The sequence below is a fragment of the Euprymna scolopes genome, chromosome 1, assembly GCF_053919585.1.
Source record: "Euprymna scolopes isolate OS-2025 chromosome 1, ASM5391958v1, whole genome shotgun sequence".
Classification (NCBI taxonomy): domain Eukaryota; kingdom Metazoa; phylum Mollusca; class Cephalopoda; order Sepiida; family Sepiolidae; genus Euprymna; species Euprymna scolopes.
In genome coordinates, this window is record NC_136482.1 from 92,752,937 (window position 1) to 92,780,538 (window position 27,602).

At 30.9% G+C, this 27,602-nt stretch overlaps 1 protein-coding gene across 1 annotated transcript; it reads right to left on the minus strand.

Moving 5' to 3' along the window:
• On the minus strand, positions 1-26,966 carry LOC145246540 (uncharacterized). The gene is made up of 5 exons (XM_080108174.1): positions 26,843-26,966; positions 21,844-22,503; positions 8,641-8,755; positions 6,698-6,843; positions 1-1,911 (listed from the first exon to the last, which is right to left on the minus strand). Exons 2-5 carry the CDS (start codon positions 22,389-22,391, stop codon positions 1,665-1,667), a joined length of 1,056 nt encoding a protein of 351 aa, XP_079964300.1. The 5' UTR covers positions 22,392-22,503; positions 26,843-26,966; the 3' UTR covers positions 1-1,664.
• Between the last annotated feature and the right edge of the window lie 636 nt (positions 26,967-27,602).

Sequence of the window (27,602 nt, forward strand, 5' to 3'; positions counted from 1 at the left end):
TGTATTTCTATCACTGATAACTTTATAAAAAAAATCGTTGTTGAGGTCAAATATATAACAATTTGTTTGATGTAAATTATATTAATGAGTGGGAGGAGGTCAGAAAATTTTTTTTAAATACTTTCTTAAAATACCTTAAATTCCAGTAGCCAATGCTTGAAGAATTATCTATTCTCTGGGTAATAATTAGAGGGAGGGAGCAAAGACGATTAAGAATTGATTACCTACAATTACATGTTTTTTAAATTATTTCATATATTTGCAATGTTTTCGACTGTTATTCTCATTGCGGCAGTTATATTCGCAAAGTTTCAAACACTATACTTTCCGGTCTTCTTCAGGTTTCTTGTCTCGGTAACCCTCCTGGAATTTTGAATTGAACTCTAATTTATTGCAATATGAGTAAAGGTAAATAATCACACAAAAGATATCTTCTGGGCACGTGACCTCATTGATAAAAGTGTTAAATAGTATAGATGGATACTCTTACTATCATATGAATTCAAGTAAATCTTTGCGATACAAATCTTACAGATTTTCTAGTAAATTCTATACACAAATTCAATATCTGGTGAAGGAAGACAAGGAAAGAAACTGGATTAACCAATACAACACATCAGAAGTTATAGAATGAGAACAGTGCATTAAATAAGGGACTTAGTTTGAAATTCAAAAATGGTAACCAATCAGGAAAAAATAAACTAACTGAAGAAAGTCAGAAGATACAGCATCTGAAATATGAATAAAACCACAATAAGGATAACTATTCAAATCCTGTAAATGACAATATCTCATCTCGGAAATTTAGTCAGATAAAATTCCTCAATTTTTATTTATCTTAACAAAAAAAAAAAAAAGAAAACTACTTAATGTACAGCGTGACCTCCAAAAATTACACTCATGAAGTCATTAATAAAGCTGACAATCCTTTTTTGAAATTCAATCATATTTGGTAGAAATAAAGTTTAGTCTACACCAGAATTGTCCACTAAGTTTCACATATGAATGTTTAAAGGTCATTGTTTTGCAGCATTCAATGATATGCGAGGGAAGTCACTTTGATGATCATCACATCAGCAAGTGGTACGATTTTCAATGGGTTTCACACTCATCAAACCTTAAGCCTTGATCCCTGAAATTTTATCTGTGAGATTATACCAAAGATAATATCTATCAAAACAATTCCCAGGCTATTCCTAAACTGAAGAAGGTCATCACAGTACAAATCAGGGCAGTACTAAAAGAGGAGTGTTGGAGTTGGAAATTTTGCAAATTAAACAGTGATAACATCAAGACTGTTGGATATTCATGAGAGAAACTTGGTGGGTAAGTTAAGACATAGACTGAAGTTTGTTTGTATCAAATATGGTTGGATTGCAGAAAGGACTGTGAATTTGATTAACGATTCTATTAATGGGTGGCATTTGAGAGGGCGATCATCCTGTAAGAAGCAGGTTTAAAAAAAAAAAAAAAAAACTTGCATTTCTCCTGCCAGTCATAATAGCTATTTTCTTTTTTGGCTTTTTTCTTTTCCTAGAGAGTGATATAGGTCATCTTAATATATTCATCAAAGTTCCTCTGGGCCATTCTATCCCTTTTAATTAGTGTCAGATAATTGTTTCTATTTATTTTTGTTTTTTTTTTTCTTCCTAGACTTCTTGACATCATGAAGCTCCAACTCTCATTTGAATTATAGATTCATCCTGTCCATTTGTCGGCTGCAAAATATTACACACATTATAATTTAAACAGAAGTTGGATAAAATCCCATGCTGTACATTGCAAGGTATACCTTGTCTCTCCAACTTTTGTAAGTAATACATAAATTTCAAACGTGCCCACAGTCCTTTGCACATGGCGATCAGACGATAGTCTTTGATGAAGTGACCCTTAGCAAATGAATACTGCTTTCTGAAAAAAAATATGAAAAACACATTAAGAAATATAAGATCATTATAATCCATGAGTACTTAGTCCTTTTTTAGAACCAGAAAGATAATTAGCTATATTTAAGCAAATTATGGACCTACACCTAACATTTTTAGTAATAAATTAAAACAAAATAACAGTTTGATGAGTAAAGTTATTAAACATGAAGTATCATATTGCAGGTATGCCAATCAAGATCGCAAAAAATTGTTTCACTCATGTCTGCCTTTAAAATGAACATATGATAATGCACTTTGTAAGAAATTGGAAGACCCTTTGTGGCACAATGATGATTTAAAGTTTGAGAGGAACTCTTTTTCAGACAACACTGACCTAACATTACCAAAACATTCTACCAAATGCATAAATATCCTTCTCGCCCCTTCACATCCACTGCATCTATCAGCCTTATTGTCAGGGCATCTCATCTTTTAAAATGGTTAGTGTCCATACATCCAAATTGCTAACGCCTACAAAAGCAACTCTCAGCATACACTTTTTCCTTCTCGTAAATGACTGCTCAGTAGACAAGACATTTGAAACCGGTGAGTGTGCATCTCTATCGTCACATAATGCAAACATAATTGATAAATTGTAAAGTTTAGTTTAGTGTACAGGTTATTAATGCTAAATAAAGTTGTCAAATATAATTCTAGAGGTAGAATAACAGAATAATTATTTATGTTATTACAATACAGATCTCCTTGAAAGTATTACTCTTAAATAGGAAAAGACTCCAACAATCCTCCAAACTACAGATCAATAGCATTTGTTTGATGTGGTTTCATTTGTTTTATGGCATATCAACCATCTATGGATGATTTAATGCTGAATATAGTTGTCAAATGTAATTTTAGAGGTACGATAATTATTCATATTTCTAGGGTACACTGTCCTTAGAAACTTTACTGAGAGAGAGAAGCATTACTGAGAAAAAACACTCCCCAAAAAAACATTACTTTTTTTAAAACATTCTTTGAAAATATATATATATATATATATATATATATAAATATATATATATATTTATATATTTTTTTTACACTCACCTTCACCCCAAACAACGCATATTGCCACTTGAACATAAGGGGCTACTAATTGGGTTCATGCTTGAAAAAAGATTAACAAGATGTTAGTTTACATTACATTTGAACTTCTGCATATCAGTACAGTCATGGAAGCAGGTAGCAGGAAGGAAATTCCAAAGTTCAGCTGTTCTTGGAAAGAAGCTATTAGAGTAGAAAGCTTTCTGGCATTTAGGAACCTCAGCAGTGAATGGGTGTGATTTTGCTGCTAAGTAGGTTTGTCGGGGATATATACATCCAGGGGGTACAAGTGCAATGAGTTCATCAGAGCATATTCCATTAAAATATTTGGTTTTTCTGAATTAGAGAACTCACATCCCTAAAAAATCAGAATTGTAGTTTTTAATAAATTTTTTTCATATTTCCGTTTAGCCAGGATAAAGAAAAATGATAACTCCAGCCAATAATGTTGTCTGCAGTCCTTTTAATTCTATACCCTTAAAAATTATTTATAGATTGATTATTCACAGCACATTTCTCACTACATAAATTTTCTAACGACTTCTTAAAAAAAACAAAAAAAACATTTTATATTCACATGAAAAAGAAATTAAAATTTAAAAATAGTTACTTTTAATATCATATCAAAATATATTGTAGTCTACATTGCACTGTAGAGAACCTACTGCTTATTTTATAAAATTATTTTTTATATATAATGCCTTGAATTCAAGTTTAAAATGCTTCAATTGTGTTCTTAATAGAAACATTTCAAACACATCCCTGTCATATCATGGAACCTACTGTTAATTTTATATGCTTGGCCTTACTGCTTGAATGTAAGTTTAAAATGAACAAGCTGCGCATGCATGGTCTCCTTCTGGTGCTGCATGCGAGATGACGCCACAAAAAAATAGTGAAGAAATAATGAACGTGAGAAGTGGAAGGGCCAGCATTGCCTTCACATTTTCGCCAAGTTTCAGAAAAATCTAATGGATGGAGCATAAGTTATGAGATAAAAAAGTATCATTTTTTGCAATTTTGGGGCATTTGTGACCCCCGAATCCCAGTAAAAATGGACAAATGGTGCAGTTTCACATCTTAAGACATGTATATTTGAATTCAGCACCATGGAAAACCATTATATAGATATACATATAAAGTTTTTGAGTAATATGAAAATAGAGCTCCAAAAAGACATTGTTTTTAGCCCTAAAAGTCCCAGAGGGATGCGAACCAGAATTTTGCCAGGGTCACCCAAACTGAATTTATATCAAGAACAATGGCCTCCACATTTTGGTCAAGTTTTAGGAAAATCTAATGGATGGATCAAACGCTATGGCGGCAAAATGTCATTTTTGGCCATTTTTGATCTCTTTTGAGCCCTGGGCATGCCGAATCCCAGTGTAAATGGATAATGGTGTAGTAGTTTCAGGCCTTAACACAAGTATATTTGAGTTGACCATTGTGAAAAACCACTATATAGTCAGACATATCAAGTTTTTGTTGAAAAATATGAAGAAAAAAAGGAAAATAAAAAGGGGCATTTTAGCACTAAAAATCCCCGAGGACATGAACCAGAATTTTTCCCAGGTCACCCATACTGGATTTATATTAAGAACAATGGCCTCCACATTTTGGCCAAGTTTCAGAGAAATCTAATGGATGGATCAAAAGTTATGGAGCAAAACGTGCCATTTTTGGCCATTTTTGACCTCTTTTGAGCCCCTGGGGACACAACGGGAATTTTTGCAAAAATTTTTTTTACTGGTCATATCTATTTAATGAAATACAATTTGTGGCAAAATTTCAGGAAAAACTAATGGACAGTTATCTGGCAATCGTCCAAACTAACAGACAGACGAACGCCACTAAAAACATAGGTCCCTCTCTAATAAATTGGGGGATATATTAGGCTGTGTAAGATGTTAGCTTTGGTCAAAACCGCCTGTCCCTTCTTTCATCGGATTATTTTGATTATCTATACTTCTCAACGACATTCCGATACAAAACCTATCTAAAAGCACTGCCAGGCACATAAAGTATCTTTGTGTGAAATTTTATAAAAATCGGTCCAGCTGTTTTTGAGTCCATAAGGAACGAACTCACACAAAGTTCCTTTTATATAATAGTACATATACATATATGTATGAGATAGATATTATGCCAAATGTGAATTCAGATTTGTTTTCCTAAGGTTTTTGTCCTATATAACACAAAATATATGTTAAAATATATCCTAGTTATGGGATTGAGTTATGTTTTAAAAAGAATTGTTTTAATTTTTCTAATTAACTGCAATTTATGATTAACTAAACAAGTCATCCATCTTTCTCTTTGCTGTCTTCATATTCCTTTCACACTATCTTAATTCAATCACTTCTTAATGTCTGTGTGATCATTTATGAAAAGAATAACTTTTGTTAGCTCACTATCAAATTTACATATGTACATCTGCACTCACCGCAATGTCTGAAAAGTTATGTCACAGTTTATGAATTTTTGGAATGAAAATAAAATATGTATTATTTGAATCATTCAGACTACCATTCTCATCTTGGACGCTTTTATCACAACATTTCGGTTGATGTAACCCCCGACCATCTCCAGATGTATCATGTCAAACTTTAAAATCTGTATAGAATTTTGAATGGAACCTTTTATTCACGTTTGAAATGGAGGTAGTATGCTCTCGTTCTGTTAGCCATGATCAGATATAAGTTTTAAATAATTTGCAATTGTATTTTATGTATCACATCAGTATTGCACAGAGGATTGAATCTTCAAAAAAGTTTCCCCAAGAACTGAATTTTACTTTTATCTGTCCTCATCTCAAAAATTCATAAACATGAAATCAAAACAGAATAGTGATAGTGGTTGTATCCTGTTAGGACACACATACATCTAGTGTGTGTGTGTGTGTGTGTGTGTATAATATTTGTGCATATTTTACAACCGGGCAATGCCGGGCAGCTTGCGAGTATATAATTAATAAGAAAATAAGGACAGATAACTCATCACATATAGTCTCATTTTGATTGATACCAAATGATACATAATATTTTTGAAGATTGATGAAAACGTAATGAACTAACTAACCCCAAAGGAGGAAGTAATTACATATATAAAAGTGTATATATATATATATATACACACACACACAATCAAAACAATATTGGTACTATCACATCATCACATATAGTCTCATTTTGATTGATACCAAATGATACATAATATTTTTGAAGATTGATGAAAACGTAATGAACTAACTAACCCCAAAGGAGGAAGTAATTACATATATAAAAGTGTATATATATATATATATATATATATATATATATATACACACACACACACACACACAATCAAAACAATATTGGTACTATCGATTTCAAATGCAAACAAAGGAGACCTTTAATTGATCTCTTTTCAACTTCTGTTCTGGTTTGCTTCCCTGTAAGTTTGTTTTTTCTAAGAAGGCAGACCAAGAACAGTCTCAAGAGAGTGTGATAAGAGGAACCAATTATAGGTCCTCTTTGTTCGAATTTGAAACGGACGGTATTTATGTTGTTCTGATCCTCTGTAATACATTTATAAATAAATATTACACTCTTATTTTTTTATTTTCTTAATAATCGAGTATTCTGCTGGAGTTCTTTCCAACTAGCTTTACATAGATTACACACAAACAGAAAAAAAAAACCCTAAAAATTAAATAACGAATCTGAAAATGTTCTACTTACCTGATAATATCTTTTGATTCTCGCAGGTAACCTCTTTGCATTAGGCTAAGAGCTACATACAAGTAACACCGGGCAGCTATCAGCGGATCACATATCGTCAAAGCAATCTTAAGTTGTCGTAATGCTATTTTACCGGCTTCAAGAGACTGAAAAATATAGTTTTAAATTTTATTTAAGAATAACAAATCCAAACATCATAAAGACCGTTTCCTAGTTTTATGAATGCAAATAAAAAGATCGCAGTTATTTCCCCTTTATCTTTTTAAAGGCTTTCTCATAAAATGTATACATAAAGACATTGACTATGCGTAAAAAAATAGAATTAGAAATCAATAAAGTTGCTTTTTAAAATCAGACATTTAACACAACTACCACCACCATAGATATCTATTACTAGTGGAGATTTGGTATCTGTTTGAAGCTGAAATAATATTATTACTTCTATTAATGTAGTACTGTACTATCTTGCAATGCTCAATTCAAATAGTGTAATATCTGTTTTGTTGTTATGAGAATCCTCTCAGGCATTACCTTTTTTGGGGGGGAAGGGGGGGAGCGTAATTTATGTGAATTTATGATGATACTAAGCATTACTCCCTCCTTGTAGTGGGGACAGGCAATATGTAGTATATGTTCATTAGTCCAATGTATTATATCTTTTATTTAGGAGGGAGGGAGAGAGAGGTAGTGTTCATTCATCATGATACCATCTTCCCCAATCTTTATTTTCTCCTATGTTTGTCTATCATGATACTATCCTTCTAGGCTAGAAAAAAAATATGAGAACGGAAGACATATATATTTACTAGTATATTATTTAAGTGAATAAACACTTAAGCTTTTCTTTCTCCCTATATCCCGACTGAATTATCAAACCGGATCATGCTTATTTCATTTTATGATAAATCATATTTTGAAATATTATATCTATAAAAGCGATAATGTGTGTGCGCATGCGAGAATACTTCTCAATCTATATACTCAATGAAATTTTGACCTATAGACTTGAAATTTGGTACATAGGGTATTCAGACATGTACAAAACTTTTTAATCAGTTTTCATCCTGAAAAAAATGGCTACTATGGGGTCAAAATTTAAACATTGGTACATGGGGGGGGGGGGTCATCGGATTTTTATGTTTGTCAACTGTTTCATGAATGCGCATGCGTGACCAGAAAACATGACAGCTTCTTTATGTTAAGTCGGTTTAGAAAAGAATTTTTACAGATCGTGTCAATTTGGTCTAATGGTTATTATGCTTAACTTACTGTCTTTAGGTTTCAGTTTTGATCTCAGTTTAAGTATTTTTTTTTACTTACAAGAAATGAACTGTTTAGAAAAAAAATACTTGCATGCACATTTCAGTTTTCTTCCATTTTTTTTTTTTTTAAGAAAATTCAGCATTATGTTTAATATCTATGGTATTTCTGTTTATAATAAATAAGAAGCCTGCATTAATCAAAATATAACATTAAATAAAATATAATATTTTACTGCCGGGCAGCTTGCTAGTATATAATTAACAAGAAAGTAAGTAAGGACAGATAACTCTTCTGATAGTTTCATTTTGATTGATACCAAATGATACATAATATTTTTGATGATTGGTGAAAACATAACGAACTAACCCCAAAGAAAGAAGTAATTACAGAGGACAGAATAGATTATAGTATACTACCACCCTTTCCTCTCAAAAGGAGATGGTATCATATCATGAAGAACAAACATATCTATACTATCCCCACCAAAAGAGGAGCTAATGCATGAGAGGAATGTATTATGATAAGTGAAAATGTACTTTCATTATCCCCAAAGTAAAAGCCTGGGAGGACCCCACCCCCACAAAAAATATTTAAATTTGGTTTTCAGAAATAAATATTTATATGTATAAACAATGGATTTCTTTTTTATTATATCAATATAAATATAAGTAAATACATACATGTCTTTCATAATAATCACCGAGAGCAGAGAAACCTCCTCCAAGTGTTGACAGTAATGCCATGGCTTCTTCTGATTTTAATTTTAAAATTATTAAACTTTGTATTCGATAAAACCTGTAATTAAATAAAAGAATATTAAGTAAAAAAAAGTTGGATAGGTACATCATACAAAATCACTAAAAAGAAAAAAAAAAATACATGTTTATGTACTTTTGTATATCTACTGACAAAAACAAGGTTGTGAAATCTGTAGTCCAAACACAGGCTCAGACTCCTGAAATTTTAAAAGGTTTGACTCAACCCCAGTAATCTTCCTCAAATAATAATTTATGCATTTACTAGTTTATTCCTGCTCCTTGAGCAGTGTTAATACAATATCTGTGTATGCCATTTTCCATCTTGACCTACCTATCACTCTCACTCCCTCTTTCTCTATTAACAGTAAAAGGTAATAAAGAAAAGGAAAAGACTGGAAGAATCCATTATTAACAAAAGAGAATATATCTCAAGTGATAGTAATATTATTTAATCCAGAGAGAAAAAGAGGCTGATATAATAAGCAGAAAGTGACTAATTTTAGATTATGTCTTTATTTTTTATATATTTAACTAGGTTTGCAAACTCACTTGATAACCTAACAGGTCACATTTCTTCTAGTACTATGTATTATAGAGTTTTGATTTTACTGAGGACACAGTGTTTTTTAAGGTTTTGTGAATCAAAGTCAACTGGATACTAAATCTAAAAAAAATCTAATTAGAAAAATATGAACGCATCATTTTCTTTTTATCGCAGTCAATTAATCTTCAACACAAATCCACAGGTTTGCTATCTAAGCAATATCTATCACGATTGATGACATGCAACTATTACATGTACCAGATAGGTACTCAACTGAATATTGATAAAGAAATCATTTAAAAAGATCAGAAATCAAACCAGTCATGTGAAAGTTTGGCAACAGAGATATATCTATCAAAATATTAAACCTATAATCATGTTGAGCTCTTACTTTCTTTTTCAATATGGCTGCACAGTTTCGTCACTGTATCGCAGACAACAATTCTACTTAATTTATAGGAACTTTTCTTCTTTTTAATTGTAAAACTAAGACAAAAACAAAATTTGAAATGTGCTTTATCATCTCTAATAAATATAACAAATTAAACAACTTTCTTTATAAAAAAGATTTTATCGTCATATTCAGCTTAATGTATACTTTAAGAAATTGACTTCCAAATTAACCTATCTCTGGTCAAGTTATTTATTCTTTTTTTCTTTGAAATCCATTCTTACCACTTTTCCTTGGTTTTCCTCTTTGAACTGAAGATGCCATGTCTCAACTAGCAGTTGACACAAGAACTTGGATCCATTCTTTGAATATGCCCATACCATTGAACTCTTGTTTTGCACACATCTCCTTCTGCTGTTCAGATTTAATTTTTCTATGAGGTCACCAGATCTAAGTGTCTTTAAAACTTACATTACATTTCCACTATGTCATTCTCCTATCATTTCTCTCTATGCAACACATATCCTCAATCCTCCCTGGCTCGGTTTCACTTCTATGCATAATAATCATACTTATTCTGTACACATGTCAGATAGACCCTTCACTTGGCAAAGGTAATGCTGGTTAGTAATGGCAGAAGTTGGTACTTATGCACTTATGTTACCATGCCATTTTTAAAATAGTATTTTCAAGTTAAATTCAAGTTTTTTTTATATCTTTTTTTTTTTTATTTATTAAATTGTTAGGTGAAAGTGCATAATAGTTACAAAACACTCCCCTCATGTTAAGAATGGCTTTCAAAATATTATTTAAGCACGGTAACATAAGGCACTATTCAAGCCTCCATGAAGAGTTTTTCCCACGTGAAACCTAAATTATTTTCAGCCAGCCCTCATAAGTTCAGACCTAGGCATGTGGTCATATCTGTAACCAATAAGTTAAGCTTTCAAAATCATATAGGATTTATCTAATTCTGGCCTATAATTTTGGAGTTATGGCAGCATTTGCAGGAAAAATTAGCCAAAAATGGTCTAAAAGTCGTGACAAAAAAAATTTCAAGGCACCCAAAAGAAAGGCCATATTTCAAATATTACTTATCGATTACAAAAAAATGAGGGATCCATGCAAGAAAGTACCATGTGTAGATAGAGTTCTGTGAAAAACGATGCCCAAAACACTTTTATGTTTGTTTGTTTTTTATTTTTAGCTAAATTGCGGATTTATGTCTGACAATTTTTTTTTCATTTTTACAAAACTTTGAGAATTTTTAACTTTAGAAGGCCCACCGATGCATTAACGAAGTGTGGAAACTCAATCATTCCAATACAGTATACCATTAACTGATATGAAAATGCCATATTCAACCAAATCTGCTGCATACAGGTAAACATACACGTCATTTTGTAAAGAAACTTGGCTTCTGAAGCCAAAAATACTTTTTTTCTGATAAACTAAGTCACAGGCTCTAAAAAGGTCCAAATAAAAAATCTGTTTCATGGAAAAGTTTTTTAATTATGTCATTGAAAATATGAAAGAGACAATTTTTTGATTTTTATCCAAATTTAGACCACACATTTTATCACCCAGGTCAAATTTTAAAATTTCCTGGAAAAGTGCTTTTTTCATGGGTTATATGCCAGAAAAATGTGAAAGAAAATAAAAAAACATACATTATGTGTAAAATGATATTTCTGATGCTGAATAATCATTCATTCTTTCATTCATGAATTCATATCATAATTTGGGGCGATTTCAATAAATTCCTGAAATTTTCCCTTATAGGGTTGAAGTGAAATCCTCAAAGTACAAAATAGAGGAATGGACGCCCTGGGAAATTCCCTTAGTGCTACTAAGTCATATTCTTCATAATATCTGTCATATTTAGTGTTTATCAGTTCAGGAGAGAGCTAACATATTCATGAATATAACCGCTTATTACTTGAATTTTAACCTTTTCATTTTAGATTAGCAAAATGCCATTCAAAAAGGAAAACCAAGCTAAGAAGGGTAGACCAAGTGCAGAGGGTGGCTACAGCAGCTTGTTAAAGGAAGAGAAAGCTGAATACCATCTAACCAAGATGCGTGAGAGTCGTTCTAAAGCTTCTCAACGACCATCTCTAATTAGCATTACAAGCGTATGCTGTATTTTCGTGGACATCAGCAATATTATATGCCTAATGTGTTTCAACAAGTTATATCTTTTTCATTTGTGGGTCAATTTTTAAAAGAATTACATTGATGGAAAGAGAATAAAATAAGCATTCCAATGATGTTAATTTATTTTTCTTTTATGCGTTCAATGTTTTTATGCTCCAAGTTAAAATTGAAAAAACAGTAAAAAATGACGACAACAAAACAGGGAAGCTTTTTTTTTCAATGTTTACATTTTATACGTTATGTTTGGATACATATACGTTGGGTTAAATTTGATTGGATATGGCTGAAATTTTACAGGCTATATAAGCATAGGAGTCCATCTCTACTGGTGTTTGATTTTTATTTTTATATCCATTTTCATATAGATAATAGTTTCAGAATTATTTTCATGTAAATATTTGAGAATTATTGTGCGGAAATTTAAAATGTTATCTTTTATAGAAATCAAATCCGCTTACAGAAAAACGGTTGCTAAGCACGTCATGTGCTGAGCTGACTAAAGCATTCTCTTAGAAATAGAAAACTATGTTTCTGCTTTCGTCTTACTAGACGAATCATTTTTATTCTGAGTTCCATTTAAAAAAATTATTTTCAAGTTTTTCAAATTTGATTTCAAAACAATACTATTTTTTTTAATTCTTTTAGTACACACGCACTAAAAGCGTTAAAAAAACGACATGCGTTTAACTTCTTATTTGTACTTAAGGTAGAATTGAGTTTTTTAGTGGTCAAAAAAAAAACATAAATAAAAGGTACTTGTGCACTTATGCTACCATGCTGAAATAATAACATTTAGAAACCCATTCTTAACATGAGGAAGGAAGGGTGTTTTTTGTTGACTATTCTGTACTTTCACCTAACAATTAAATAAAAAAAAGATATTGTGAAACTTGAATTTATTTTTAACTCATTGTCAAGACCATTTTTTCGAATCTGTAAAATGAACCAGTTTTTTTTTTTAACTGAGGATATCTAAATAATAATAATAATAATTAGGCAGTTCGATAAAGAATTTCATTGTGATGCATTTTGTAACTTTTTACCTTTTTTGCCAACTTAACATTTTTCTTAAGAATATCTATCTTTTAAGATTTTCGGGTATGCTGAAAACGAATATCGCATTTAAATTTTACGCAAATAAGTAGCTTTCCAGATATTAAGCAATGTCATTTCCTACGTTATTGCTGGTAGCCATCTTGGTATGTGCATTTGTGCATAGTTTCTTGGGGTTGAGTTTGCACGCTTGCACATACCAAGATGACCATCAGCGATAACATAAGTAAAGGCCATTGCTTAATATCTGGAAAACTACTTATTTGTAGAAAATTTAAATGCGATATTCGTTTTCAGCATACACTAAAACCTACAGAAGTAATCATTTTAAGTGTTAAGTTGGAAACAAGGTAAAAAATTACAGTTTTATTTCTTTGTTTACATAATTGAATTTTCAGTAAAACAACAGAATAGAAATGACAAAAATTACCATCAATTGGTAAATATATAGTTGTTGCTTATCAGGATTCCTGGTATCCTGGTACTGTGAAAGTTACATAGAGGATTCACGTATAGTACGATCTATGGTTGCATCTCAGAAAATAGGGATATATTTTGGGCCAGATAGAGAGGATTTACAAAATTGAAAATTGGACTGATCCCAAAATGCATAAGTTCTGATCGACTATGGGAATTTCCATCTTTTACAGAAATCCAAAATCTATATGAAAAATTTTCTTTGGTTTATTTCTGCGATTAATTCATATCTACTCAATTTTTTTTTTCTTTGAGGGGAGTAGTAAATACCGGCCAGGCATTCAATGGTTATACCCAAGATTAAGCTCTCCTTTGGTGAGGAGGCAGAAAAATGCCTATTCTCAATAAAGCTATATTTAAATACCACTATAATACATAGTTTTGTTCATAAATAGACACCCACTGTATGATACCGTGCGCCAGTTTTAAAAAAATTGAAATTTGTACATCTGAATTTATAATTTATGGCTTATGGTAAAGAGATACATCAGATTTGACTGCATAATCAGAAAGAGCACACATTTTTACATAACAGTGCCAAGTTTCATGAGAATAGCTTTAAAAATAAATAAATGCTGTCGAGATCACCAAATTTTTTGAAATGTTGAGGTCTATAATTTAGCCCACTTTTTCTAAAGAAAAATGTCCACAGAAAAGCCTAAATTTTGGCACTTAAAATTCTCATAACTTTTGAAATACTGATGGTATTTGTATAATTCAAACGGTTTTAAGCATCTTTTACATAGCTCTTTTCATGCAAGTTGATAAAATAACAATTATATAAAAAGAAAAAAAATCAACTTAATGCTACTCTAACCCCAGAACAACCTTCCCTCCACACTTAACTCATCGCTTCTCTAGCCAGAGAGATAAACTGATAGTGAAATGGGTTTTGGTGAGGACAATTATAACCAGAAACCTGTGCATTAAATCCAAGAGCTTGGTGAAAATTTAAGTGATGCTACTCTGGCTTCCAAATCCAAGTATATCATGCAGCAGTATAGCATTACCTTAGAGATGAGATTGTCGTACAGCGCTTAATTAAACGATTTTTCTTTGTAAAGTGACTTCTTTTGTTTGCAATGATTTGTGTTATTTCTGACTTAACTAACCTAAACAGTTAATCACTTTGCAAATTTTTGATTTCTTGAATTATTCGTTTTAATTATTTCTGCTGTTAGAAAATATTCCAATGATTTGTCTATCTTACTAGAGCGTCTGAACCCTTATATTCCCAAAATCTTTCATAAGGCTTGAACATTGGTCAATAATTCTTGTCTTTTTGAAATGAAGAAGCAAAATATTTGAAAGTTCAGTTTTGGGCTTCTAGTGAGATATAAGTTAAAAAGGGCGAAGCTATTATCGTGTTCGGGAAACCAGTCTCCAATTTAGGGATATTACACCACACTTTGAAAAAGCTATCATATCTCCGAAACTATGCCACATTTTGTATTTTAGACACTTTTATTTTAATTCTCCATTAAATTTTGACCCAGAAAAATGGCATAACAAGCCATATAATCTTCCTTTCAAAAATAACCTAAAATTGGCCCAGACGGGAAAAAACTCTTCATGGAGGCTTGAACAGTGTCATAAGTGCATAGGTACCCAAAAGTTTCCCTGAACTTATTTCATCAACTCCTAACACTTTCAATCACACTAGCACCTGCTCCACCCTGTGCTTCAATGGTATCATTATAGTAATTTTAAATTGTAACTTTTGCTAATCTGTAAAAAAAAAGTAGGCATCAATGGTATTCAGAATTGGTTCAAAGCAAAATACTTTTTGGTTAAAACAATTTTAAATGTTTTTTTTTTTTTGCCAGTGAAGACATTCATTGTAGTTACTTAGTCTTTCATACAAATACTATGTAGAATATTTTTCCATAAATTTTTTTTTAATATTTTTTTTATACTAGCAGTAAAAGTAAACTGGAAATTGACATACACATGTACTAGAACAACAGTTAAAAGAGCAGGTATAAATTATATATCGTAATGGATTACCCCACAAAGAAAAAAAAACAATAAACTGTACTATATACAATTCTCCAAAATAGTGCATACTCTTCCGTGATTACTCGACATTATCTGGAAACCGAAATGAAATATTCCACAAGTTAAAACATCTGATAAACTTGATTATATACATGTCTGCAAGGTAAGCTGTTTCTTCCAAACAGCGATATCTTCTGTTAGTAGCTTACTTCTTTGCGAGTTTCTGCTGCTCTTACAGTAGCAAATATTATATATATATATATATATATATATATATATATATACCTACATAAAATGTTATAAAGAGATCTATTTTATGTATCAATTTTCAGTACTTACTTGAATAGTTTACAATACATGATTAGTGCTAGGTGTTAAATTATGAAAAGGAACCGACGAAAATATCAGTCAAAGAAAAAAGACAGCAGAGGAAAATGACAGAACTACACAAGAAATTTTTTTTTATTTTTTAATTAATTTAAAAAAATTTTTTTTTCATTTATTATTATTTATCTATTTTTTAATTATTCATTTGTTTTATATACATAATTTTTAATTATTCATTTGTTTTATATACATAATTTTTAATTATTCATTTGTTTTATATACATAATTTTTAATTATTCATTTGTTTTATATACATAATTATTTTATTTAGTCATTTATATTTTTATTGTACATACTTTACTTATTTCATTTATTTTTTTAATTTTTATTTAGTGGTTTATTTTCCTTTTTTTTATATGAGCACGTCTTAACTCGGCAAGAGTGTGCGATGCAGCCATTGAACTTTTGAACGTCACATGAGACTGGGCTGTTGATCGAGGTGGGAAATGCTAAAATTCATTAAACGTCCAGTTTTGAGTCTATTGAACAGCTCAGTTAAATGCAATTTAGATAATGGGGCCCTCAGATCAGTGAGGAAGGGGGGGAGGAAATATGCAAAAATAATGTAGAAAGGTAGATACCGAAATGGTGCATATTTTCATATTTTCTCCTGACAATTCAAAGTTATCTGTATACCAGAATGGATTACTTCATACAAAAAAAAAAACGGTGCTAATGCACATACTGAACCACGCTATTTTATTTTTAATCGTATTTCCAAGTTTAATTAAAGTTTTATGATGTTTTTTTATTCAGTTGTAAGGTTGAAGTACAGAATAGGTACAAAACACCCTCCCTATGTTAAGAATGGCTTTTTAAATACTAACGTTATTATTTCAGCACGGATCAATAACTGCACTAGTACCAAAAAAAACGATAAACTTTATTAGATACAAGTCAACAGGGATAGGTAGGCTCAGATATGATACATATTCTCTCTTGATCACCTGACATTATCTGGAGATCGAAATGTAATACCCAACAAGTCAAAACCTCTGATAAACTTGATTATATACATGTCTACAAGGTAAGCTGTTTCTTCCAAACAACAATATCCTCTGTTGGTTGGTTGCTTCATTGCAAGTTTCTGCTACTGTTTCAGTAGCAAATATTATTCTAATATATATATATATATATATATATATATATATATATATATATATATATTAGTAATTCATGTATCTACATAAAATATTATAAAGAAATATATTTTATGAAGCAATTTTCAGTACTTACGTTAGTTATTAAGTTAATTTTAGACTGTAGCTTAATTGTCATATATATTTTCATAACTTATTAAAATACATAGAATAATATTTGAGACTGGAACAGCAAAAACTCAAAATGAAGTGAGTTACTAACAGAAGATATTGTTTGGAAGAAACAACTTATTGACATGCATATAAACAAGTCTATTATTTTATTCCTGAAAGTCATTGGAATAGCCATGTCTATATAGAATGATATTTGCGGAATTGTACAGAAACTTGCAATGAAGCGAGCGACTTACAGAAGATGATGTTTGGAAGAAAGAACTTACCTTGTAGACATGTATATAATCAAGTTTATTGACTGTTTTAACTTAGGGTATTTCATTTCAGTCTTATAGATATTGTTGCATAAACAGGAGTGAATATACACCATTTCAGGACCTACCTTTCTCTGTAGACTTGTATATAAATTTATATATAAGTTTATCCACTGGTTTTCATTTGTGGGGTAATCCATTCCAGTTTCTAGATAATGTTGGGTCATCAGGAGAGAATATGCACCATTTCAGGGCCTACATTAAATATATTACTAGTATTAGAAAATTTCTTTATTGGAGTTGGACATTTTTAAAATTTCAGGAGTCAGAGTCAAACATTTAGACTTTCAACTCTACAGCTCTGGTTGTTTATTACAGACAAAATATACATATATAAGGCATACATGATGTATAAGAAACTAATTTCTAATTCCAGTGTTAAAGTATCAATTTATAGAATGGAATAGTCCATACTATAAAAAAGGACTTCCCCTAATTTCTAGCTTAAATGGACCAGATTTTCATACTTTATATTTTCCAACTAATACATTGTTTCCTTAAATTTTACAGAGGACAAAATGTGATATTTGGTGAGTCACAAAAATAATGGTTTCTGTGATTTTGGGGATCAGTTGCTTAAGTTAGTAATTTATGTTGGAGTAGTGATGACCAGTTCTCATCATACACTCATGCTTTAAACATATGCAAATAACAATAACTCCCCATTACTTTTGAATGCTAACAATATCTATAAACAGAATTAACATTTAATTTAAAGGCATTTATTTCTTAAATTACTATTTCAAAATAACTGTTTTGTAGTCTCTATCAAATATTGTTTATTCAATGACTACAAACATTTTAATGTTTACATGTATAAAAAGAACAAGTCAGTTGTGAAACTGTATACTAGGCACCGCCAAAAATGGCCGAAAAATCAAGTTGTTGTTGTTTTTTAAAACGAAACTACATTTATTAAAATCCATTATTTCTGAGTAACTTTTCTTTTCCAGAAAGATAAAACCCTGAATTTTATCATATCGAAAGCAGAATAAATGTAAAACTTTTTCTACTATTTTTAATTAAATTTTAAATGTTAAATTTTCCCCAAAAGTTAACAATTGGCGTTTTTTTGTTTTGCACAAAAAACGTATATAAATAGTTAAAAAAAAAAGGTTTTTGAAAGAATTAATTTGTTTATTTCTTGTCTAACTAAGATTTAGGGTGATTTTCTATGAGAATATGCAAAAATATTATAATATAAGTACCTGGATTTCAAATAATTCCACTTATTCATATAGGCAACCAGTTACTTCGAGTCAATTTGATTACTGTTTACATTTGTACTTGATTAAAAACAAACTACGGAAGACCAAAAAGCCAAACAAAAACTTATTTTTCAGTGACGAAAATTTCAATGCTGAGGCTGGCCAGTACCAGATGGGTGACCATTTGTAGGAGTTTGGATTTTAATGTGTATGTGTGTGGGGGCTGGGCTCTCCAAAATGGGGAGGGGAGCAATTTAAAGCAGAATAAAAAAAATTATTTCAGCGCGTTTGGTCCACCGTAGTCGAAAGGCGGCAAACGTTTCCAAACTTGATCGAAAAAATAATGATATTTTTAACACAAAGGACACAATATTTATCAAATTTTTTTTTTTTGTATCGATTCTTCAAATCATGCCCTGTTTAATAATGGTCATGCATTATTCGGCCCACTAAAAAGAAATTGTTAATTTATTTATCAAAGATTTTAAAATGGCTTTTTTCATATAAATATTAAAAAAAAATTTTTGTTTTGCTTAACTTAATTATTTTACTTAACATTCACCGAATTTCACACTTCAAAACTCAAAAGCGGGATAATTAAACACAATCGAAGTTCTGATATTCATCAAAATAAGGTATGCAAACAAGTTTTTTTGTTGTTTTTTTTTTTAATCTATAATCCCGTCCCTTACAACAACATATGTTTTGTTCAGTTTCAGATGATTATTTTAAGCATATTTGGAACCCCCTAAATACAGGGGGGGGGGGGGGTTGCAAGCAAAAAAAAAAATATATATATATATAAATATTGTTTATGAAAAATAAGTACACTGTTATAAAGTTCATTCTTCTCTTAATAATCGCTGAAAATTTCGTATTGATTGGATAATTACCTGATTTTTGGTAGATTTTTAAAAAGACGGTCCGTCAAAAAGTACTTACCTGCCCCCCCCCCCAGTTTTGGCGGTGCCTACTGTATACCTCTGCTTAACAACACAAGTTAAAATTTCATCAAAATATCAAACTTAACAAAATCTTTGTTTATTCATTCTTTGTGGACTATTATTCTCATCTTCATAGTTATTGTTTTACCACGTTTTGACAAACTCATCCTCTAGTCTTCTTCAGGTGATTAACTGCAACTGGATAGAAATCCCGAGTCTTGTAACTATATTCCCAATAATTACTACCTTCCATAGTTGTTGTTGTCTCACCATGTTTTGGCCAAATAATCCTCTGGTCTGCTTGGGTAGGATTGAAACCGCTATCTTCAAACAATTCTCATCTGGAATCATAAAGACGCAACACCTCTATCCACTATGCCACGAACCCCGAAGATTTCAATTCTACCCAAGCAGGCCAGAGGATTAGTTGGCCAAAATGTGGTGAGACAACAAATGAATGAAGACATATCTAAGACAATGGCTGAAACCTTACAGAATAACCTCCAGTCTGTGGTGAAATGGGGACATAAATGGATGGTAACATTTAACGCTGCCAAGGCTAAGCTTCTTTCCTTCAATAATTACAACAAACCTTCTCAGCCATTGATTATGACTAACAATATTCTTCTTGAAAGCTCCTTGGTTCAAACTTCTCAGCTTAACATTCACAGGCAACATTAATTGGAACAAATACATTGGGGATATTGCTAAGGTTGCTGCAAAGAAGCTGAGCTCTCTACTGAATTAGAAAACAGTTCATATTTTATATCTCTGCAAAGCCACCATTTGCCCATGTATGGAGTATTGTTGCCACATCTGGACTGGTATGTTTAACACTAATCTCTCACTCTTATTACAGGGTTCAGAAAAGTCTTGCACTGTCAACTAAACTCCAACTGCTGTCATATTGCCGCAAAGTTGCATATTTTACAAGTATTTTAATCGAATATGTTCTGACGAACTCGTAGCACTTGTGTCTCCTCAAAGTAAATATTCTCAACTAACCTGACAAGTAGCAAAATCCCACTCCTAGAATAGATGCCAAAAACCTCTAATAGTTTCTGCCCTCAAACTGCTAGACTTTGGAATTCCTCCCAGTTTCCTGCTTTCTTGACTGTACTGACATGAAAAGGTTTAAAATGTAATGTGAACAGATCTCGTTGTTCAACTCCCTGCATAGTGTCCCTGTAGATATGATCTCAAATAGTAGCACTTATGTCCAAATGATACTGTGCTTTGTTTGGGGTAAATAAGAGAAGAAAAAAAAAAAAAAAAAAAACAACCAAAGTTATCACAAAAAAAAAAAAACAACCAAAGTTATCACAAAAAAAAACAAAAACAACCAAAGTTATAACAAAAAGAAAACAAAAAAAAAAAAACAATATCACCAAAAGTATGACTGACTTAACTTTTCCGTAACCATGATCATAACTTAGACATCCCAAATTTAAATCACTTCTAAGCTAGACCTGACCAATATTTTGACAAAGTTTGGTGACAATTGGTCAAGCAATGTGGATGCCAGGCTGTACATAAACAAATAAAGAGTTACAAATTTGACCAAATACATATCTTGGCAGAGATATAATGGCAGTAAATATTAAACTTTCTCTACAGCCTGTTCTGTAAGAAAGAAGTTATAGGGAAGAGATGAGGACATCTCTCACTAAATTTTGAAATTGGTTTTATACTTTGTCAAGACAGAAAAGGGTGATCTGAGCTAGACATGCACAGATTTGGCAATAGTACTCCATCTTCGGATGTTTTTGACTCTTACAAGTAGAGGATTGCATCAGGAATGAGATACTTTCTGAAGCAGTACAAATATCCAACCATTTTTCCAGTAACCTTAGCAAAAGATTTGATACACATCTTTCATTTGAAGTCTAACGTGAAGGTCAAGAGATTTTCCCTTTTTCCTCCATGTGCTTAACATCAAATGGAATTTCCATGAACAGAGTTTCTTTTCAAGAACTTTTCATCTATAGAACACATTATCATGAGACTGCTTCCTTACAGACTTCAACATAGCTGTCTTCAAATCCAATGTCAATAAATACTTGTCATAAATAATAAAATTTTGTTCATTTCATTCATTATTTTTAATCATCTCATAATATTCTTCAACAACATTAAACTGACAATCTGTATATCTCAGTAACCTTTATCCTTGAATTTGTGGCCCCGACTTTTAATGTGCGGAAAAATCCAGCTCACTCAAAAGGTGTACTCTAGATTAGAACAAAATTAAAATTTTTTCAGTCAAGAAGAATTTCTCCTTCACTGACTGAAGACAGAAAAGATGAAGTATCAGAACAGATACTATACCTTGCCCCTAAAAAGATTTTTTTTTTATAAATATTACTTAAATTACTTACCAACTGTAATCAATTTTCTGTTTTGGGTACTCAAGCTTAATTTCTATCACAAAAGGTATCCATATAATCCCAATTTCATCAGAAGAGTCCACATTCTCAAAAGAACTATCCATACCAGCTATCGACTTGGCATACTTGATAAACTTCTTTCGGAAGATGCGTGACAATGCAAGTTCATGAGCAGCACAAGCTGCTGCATGGCTATCGAGGGTAAGGCACAGTTTATGGCATGGGCAGAGTTGGAAATATGATTCAAGTTTCACCGGTTGATGTTTATTGAAACAGCAACAATTTGACGATCCTGGAATTGAATTATTGGATGAATAATAATCCCCGTGATCAAATGGACAGAGCTCTGGGGTATAGTCAAAAAGTGAAAGGGATGAGGTAGGTACTTCACGACTTTGAACCAAGAAAAGTCGTTGGGTTTCTTCACTATATTCCACCCGAGAGCCTGATTCAAATCGTGAGGGGTAAAGTTTTCGGGTGAACAATTTAAAATCGTGGAGGGAATCATCAGTGTGGAAATAAATTAATACTATCGCCATATTTGCTGCGTGAGTCAAAGATGTTCTTTCTTTCCTCTCCGATAAAGGGTTGAAGAGTTTTTTGAAGTCTTGAGGTATTGTTTGACATGTAAAATGTCCAGGTCCATCAACACTACAATTAAAAGAGAATAATTTCATCATTAGAAATTACAAATTACAAAATAACACTTAAAACATAAAAAAAGATATGTTATTTCTTACTCATGGAAATTTGATATATGTTTGTCCAAAGCCGAAACTATACTATTATTTGTACTATAGGTACATGCAAAATGAATGGGCGATGTCCAAAATGTATCAACATTTTGACTCCCACCTTCTTAAAAATTCACCAAAATTCAGGAAATTAACCAATTTTAATGAAATTTTCAGTAGTTATTAATTAATGATCACAGAATATAATGAAAGATTTTTTTTTAATCTTACTGGGAATGCATTATTTTTTATAAACAAAAAACACCTTTAAAGTTATAGTTTTTAATACTTTCAGGAACATGACGAAAAAAGCCCTTATAGACTGTTAATAGTATTGTCATAACAGTAAGAAAAATTAATTTTCTCAAACTATCATGCAATTAAGCATTGTCTATTTAATATTTTCACAAAAAAAATAATTTGAAAAAAGTATCATTTTTAGCATAAATTTTACATGTAATATTTCAATATTTTCTTTGCATGCATGAACGTGTAAATATCAGCGTAAGAAACTTTTTCTATAATCTTGCAAAAAAAAAAAAAAAAAATTGTAAATATTGAATATCAGGAACACACAAAAAAATTAATTTGAAAAATTGGGAAAATTCAAGCAATGTTTCATTTGTTTACCTACAGATGCACAGCGTTAACAAAAAGTTAAAAAAAAAAAAAAAAAAAGACAGTTTTGGCTCTCCCATCCAACTCATTTCATCTCTAAACCTGCCATTTTGTGACTGATTGAATCAATCTCAAATGTACGTTCAGACAGTCGTAAAAATATAAAACATAAGTCCGTATTTTTTAGGTTTGAGTGTGTAATTTTTTCATTTATAATAATTAATCATTTTCTTTCAAATTTGAACTCAATTTAATTATTAATAAATTAATGGTTTTAACTTTTTTTTTCAATGAATAAATTGCTACTTGTCAGTATATTAACAAATGTAATCAAGAATTTTATATTATTGTATAAAACAACTTATATCAAGTTAAATATGAACCTTAAGAGAAAAATAAAGAAGTTCTTACTTCTGTACATCCATAAACATTCTAATTAAATAAGATTTTCTTGTTTTATTACAACAAAAATAAAATATGAAAGAAGTTGAGTTTGAAGGGTATATCAATAATTTTATATTATATTTATTTGCTAACATAATGTGTCATACAAGATGGTAGGTGTTGATGTCCCTAATTTTCAAGAGTAATATCTCCTTTTCAGAAGTCAATGTTTCAATCTGGCTTCAAAGAAACCACAAGCTCCTTCTCAAAAATAAAATAAACGAAATTATTATGCATATTGTGATTCGTAATTTAGTGAAAATCAGTGCTATTCGTGTTTACATTTTCAATGAGACATTTGTTTTTACAATTCGAAAATTATATTTTTGGTTTGTTATACATTTTTTGTTATAAAAAGTATGTAAGTTTTTAAAATTCGGTATCTTATGAGTTTAATTTTCTAATTACCATTGAAATAGTATCAGAAAACTGATAATTATTTATCCAGAGATTTTTAAAATTGATTCAGTCGGACTCGAAATTCAAATAAAATGTATTTTTTTCAACATTTTTCATTGTAATTTTTTTAACATACATTTCTTTTTTTGTTTTAGAGATTAACTTTGGTCTGTTATCTTTAAAACACAATCCAAATATATACTTAAACTAAAAAAAAAATAATAATTATGATAGCCTCGTTTAAGACGCATAATGCTCAATTTGGAGGTGGGCATATGGAATCAGTCTTAGAAATTTACGATATTAAAAATAATTTTATTTTAATATCGTAAATTTCCAGAAAGAACTGATTCCATATACCCCGCTCCAAAAAATATATCTACAAAAGTGAAATTGTGTGTGTGTGTGTGTGGTGTGTGTGTGGTGTGTGTGTGTGTGTGTGTACATTTCCCTACCAAACTACTATGTCAATTTTCAGTCTACAGACTCGAGATTTCACATAAGGGATATTGAGATTTGGGAATTTTGTTTTTAATCGGTTTTCAGCCAGAAATTTGGTTGTCAAAGTTCAACGATTTGACCTTTGAAAACTCTACCAAACTCCACCAATTTTGGGTCTAAACGCTGGAAATTTTAGATGTAGGTTACTTGGACATGGATCAAACTTTTTAATTTAATTTCAGCCCAAAACAATATATGTTAAAGGGTCAAAATTGGGGTCAAAGTTAAAAATTAATCTCTGTGGTCTCTACGAAATTACTCAGCCAATTTTTGGTCTAAACATTTGAAATTTTGCATAAAGTGTATTCAGACATATGGTAAGCTTTTTAATCGCTTTTGGGCCCAAAATTTTGGCTGCTAAGAGGTCAAAGTTAAAAAGATTGGTACTCATGCAGAGTGATTATTCGTGCTGAAATAATAAGATTATTTAAAAAGCTATTCTTAACATGGGGAGGGGAGGGTGTTTTGTACTTATTTTGTACTTTAACCTTACAATTGAATAAAAAAAACATAAAACTTTAATTAAACGTGGAAATACGATTTAAAAAAATAGCGCGGATCCGGATCACTCTCTGCATTAGCACCAAAAGATTTTACCTTTGCGATCTCTAGCAAACTATTCAGCCAATTTTGGGTCTAAACATTTGAAATTTTACATAAAGGGTATTCAGACATGCAAGCTTTTTAATCAGTTTTGGGGCAAAAATTTGGCTGGCAAGAGGTCAAAGTTGAAAGAGTTGACGTTTGCAGGCTCTACCAAATTTTCCGCCAATTTTGGATCTAAACACTTGAAATTTTAGATGTAGTTTACCTGGATACGAGTCCAACTTTTTAATATATAAATATACATATGCACATAAAGTTATGAACAGTACATAAGGCCCGAGTAAAGCCGGGCTGAACTGCTAGTATATATAATTGGAAAATGGCAAATTTCAAGCGAAATTCAGAAAAAGGCTTACAAAAGGCTAAATTCGCCAAGTTGGACTTAAAAACGTCGAGTGGTTCTAAAATGGTCATAGATTTACTAGAACGTAAATTAAAAACCGAGCACCATCTCCAAATAGTTAAATATTGACTTTTTAATATATAATCTTGTAGGTTAATGTCCATTCGATAATAATCCAATGAAAAAAATGTTAAGGTGAAAATACAAAAAATTTAAAGAGGTACCGCTCGCTCGTACACATGAACCCTATTTTTATTTGTAATTATTTTTCTACTGCATAATTTTTCTTAAATTTTGGAATTTATACTAATTCTGACATGCCATGTAATCTATCTGAAATGCTTGGTTGAAAACAATCTACACAAGCACCAAACTTCGTTAAAACAAAAGAAAAAAGGGTGAGATTCAGTTATCTACTTGACTTTTCCAAGTTTTACGGTGTCATTGTCAAACGGGACAGGACTGAGTGGGGGGGGGTAAAAAATTTGTTTTCAATAGAAAATAATACACAACATATGCCTGCTTTCTTCTGTGCTTTAATAGTAATTCGGGTACTTATGCAAAATACGGACTGTGCTCAAACGTTATTATTTAGAAACTCGTTCTTAACATGGGGATTTTTTTATGACTGTTCTTCTGCACTTTCAGCTGATAACACAGTAAAAATTAAATATAACTTGGAAATCATATCTAAATTAAATATATTCTGTAGAAGTACTGAATTTTTTGTTTTGTTATACGACGATATTTAAATAAGTCTAAATATTAAATCTATTTTACCAAAAGGTGCTAGTGCACTTACTGATCCGCGCTATTTTTTAAATCGTATTTCCAAGTTTAATTAAAGTTTTATGATATGTTTGTTTTTATTCAATTGTAAGGTTAAAGTACAGAATAGGTACAAAACACCAGCCCTCCCCATGTTAAGAATGGCTTTTTAAATAATAACGTTATTATTTCAGCACGGATTAATAAGTGCATGTACCTACCAAATTTATAAAAATGATTCGTGAACCACGTTTAAAAAAAAAGCATTATTTACAAAAATAAAAGGTATATTAATGAAACGAGTGTTTATTGGGAATATAAAAGTTTAACAACTAAAGGAAAGAGCTTAATTAGCCAAATATTGATCAATTACGATTTTTATGGTAAAATGTTTAATTCTGAAATAATGTTTAATTTTTTTTTCGTATCTAAAAAAAACACCCAAAGAACAAAAATAACAACACCGCTGTCTCAGCGTTGCTATGCTTTTGGATATTAATTATTAGCTTTTTTCAAAAATAATGCTAGATGATGATAGATATAACTTTTAATTAAAGAACATAATGCCGTTACAAACCTTGATATTAAAACATTTCCCGTGGCCTCAATTGACCTATTACGATATAAATCCGGGCAGTTAGACGGGAGGTTCTGAAACGAACAACGTGCTGATTTTTTTCCCCCAAGAACGGTAACTCTAAATTCCGTTTTTTTTTTTTTGTTTTTGTTTTTTTGTTATTTTTTACTTATCTCCCCTGAATCACAGGTAGAAAGTAAGTAAAATACTAAAATCGATTATAGTTTTTCTATTTTTAAAATGCATTTAATAAACAATTACTTATGCAAAATACGAACCGTCCTACTTTTTTTTTACATCAAATTTCACGTTAAAATTTAATTTTTACGGTATTTTTGGTTTATTTAATTGTTGGGTGAAAGTTTGGAAAAATTAACAAAAGCTTCCTTTTTCTCTACGTTTAGAATGGATTTTTAAACAATAACGTTATTATTTGAGCACGGTCTGCATTGTGAATAAATACCGGCAAACATTACTGCTGGAGACATAATGGATTGAGAAATTAGTCAAAAAACAATTTATTTTCGTTTATTAATCATTTGTGACCTATTTGTGTGAAAATTAATATTTAATGGTTATAAACCTTTTAAATACCATAAATATTGGTTCTGAATAATGCATCTATTAAGGTCTCTCTCGTAAACAAGTGGCTACTTTTCTCAGAATCGATATTTATGGAAACTATGTTCTCAGTTTTACCCTTACTGAAGATTGAACCTTCAACATACAGAAGACCGTCACTTAGAATTGATTGCTCTAT